The sequence below is a fragment of the Genypterus blacodes genome, unplaced genomic scaffold (genome assembly GCF_046128005.1).
Source record: "Genypterus blacodes isolate CSIRO-AG114 ecotype Tasmania unplaced genomic scaffold, CSIRO-AGI_Gbla_v1 ptg000422l_1, whole genome shotgun sequence".
NCBI lineage: Eukaryota > Metazoa > Chordata > Actinopteri > Ophidiiformes > Ophidiidae > Genypterus > Genypterus blacodes.
This window is the reverse complement of record NW_027467194.1, coordinates 10,844-12,500: the sequence shown is the minus strand read 5'-3', so window position 1 is coordinate 12,500 and position 1,657 is coordinate 10,844. Positions and strand designations below refer to the sequence as shown.

Here is a 1,657-nt window from a genome sequence, read left to right as displayed (position 1 = left end):
CATGCAGGACCTGAGCGCAGTCCCTTCGCCGGCGTTTGTGCAAGGGACTAAAGGCGAACCGGGTCGACCGGGGAAGCCCGGGCCGAGGGGGCCGCCGGGCGAGCCGGGTCCGCCTGGCCCCAGAGGCCCGCCGGGGGATAGAGGGGACTCTGGAAAGCCGAGGCACCCAGAGTTGTTGGGTACAGCCCGGACCGAGACCGGCGCAGAGCCGAGCTCCACTATCGGCGGGGCGAAGTTCGCGTTTTATGTGGGTCTGAAAAACCCCCATGAAGGATACGAGGTGCTGAGGTTCGACGACGTCGTAACGAACCTCGGCAACCATTACGACCCGACCACCGGCAAGTTCACCTGCCAAGTGTCCGGGATTTACTACTTCACCTACCATGTGCTGATGCGCGGAGGAGACGGGACGAGCATGTGGGCGGACCTGTGCAAGAACGGCCAGGTAAGCAGGCTGGCACCGCGGGGCAGGAGGACCGAGGCGCCGCCGTGCGTAAGGAGCTCCGGGGCGCGCGTTGGAGAGCCGTTACGCACAGAGGACGCGCTCCGTCCGCCGCTCGGAGGTCGTTGCAGGTTGTTGTTTCAACAGGCGGGATGTGATCAATTAATATCTATGACCGGTTGTTGAATAAACATGAAATCTATTGAAAATGCAAATCAATCACTTTTCTCATTGAAATCAAAAGTCTCGGAAATAATAAACATCAGAAGTTAAACAGCCAGCATTTCAGATCACAGCAGGTCAGAGGTCAAACCAGCCTGCGTCTACGTGGAAACATGACAATCCATCATGACAGAAGATGGATCCTCAGTGTAGGGGATTAGCTATAGCTACAAGTACCTAAGCTACTAACTCAACTACTTTTTAGCTTGACGGTAGCTCTGATATCTTCAAAACAATGTAGAGCTTTTCCAGTAATTTACTCTACAGGCCGCAGGTTGCTCCGCCCTCGACCCACGGGTCAGGGAGGTGGGAGCAGGTGAGACCCCCTTTCCACGCCACCTGGCCCTGGATCAGACCACTGATCTTAGATGTTACATGTACATGTCATCTTACATGTACATGTACGCATCCCGGGCGTACATGTACACGTACATCAGTAGTAGTGTTACGCAGAATGTTAACCAAAGCGTGAGGTCATAGGGTCCAGACCCGGCCGCTGCACTTTCGTCAATGTTTCTCTGACCTGTGACCTAAAAGCTTTCTTTGCCTCAACTGAAGGTCCGCGCCAGCGCCATAGCCCAGGACGCCGACCAGAACTACGACTACGCCAGCAACAGCGTGGTCCTGCACCTGGACTCTGGGGACGAGATCTACATCAAGCTGGACGGAGGCAAAGCGCACGGCGGAAACAACAACAAATACAGCACCTTCTCCGGTTTCCTTTTGTACCCAGACTAAGAGGATATTTAACCCCGCCCACAAGAATCACCATGAATTATCATCAGCCAACATCGGCTTCAGCACGGCAAGAGGAAGAGGAGGAGGCAGAAACATTTATCTCAACGACCACATCATGTTTTAATATCGACTTTTCTTCATGCAAAGGAATCCTGCTGCTCCATCTTACTCACATAAATCCACTTATTTCCAACCGTTTGGACAGTTTTAGGATGTGTTCCTATAGAAACAGGTGCCAACAGCCACGCAGATCTC

At 53.5% G+C, this 1,657-nt stretch overlaps 1 protein-coding gene across 1 annotated transcript in view; it reads left to right on the top strand.

Moving 5' to 3' along the window:
* The window catches only part of LOC142989446 (complement C1q-like protein 2), a 1,545-nt gene extending 143 nt beyond the window's left edge, over positions 1-1,402 (top strand). The window contains exons 1-2 of the mRNA XM_076138978.1: positions 1-445; positions 1,223-1,402. The exon at positions 1-445 is cut by the window's left edge and continues 143 nt beyond it. Of these exons, the coding sequence (XP_075995093.1) occupies positions 1-445; positions 1,223-1,402 (625 nt within the window). The remainder of the gene's footprint in view (positions 446-1,222) is intronic.
* Positions 1,403-1,657: the final 255 nt, after the last annotated feature.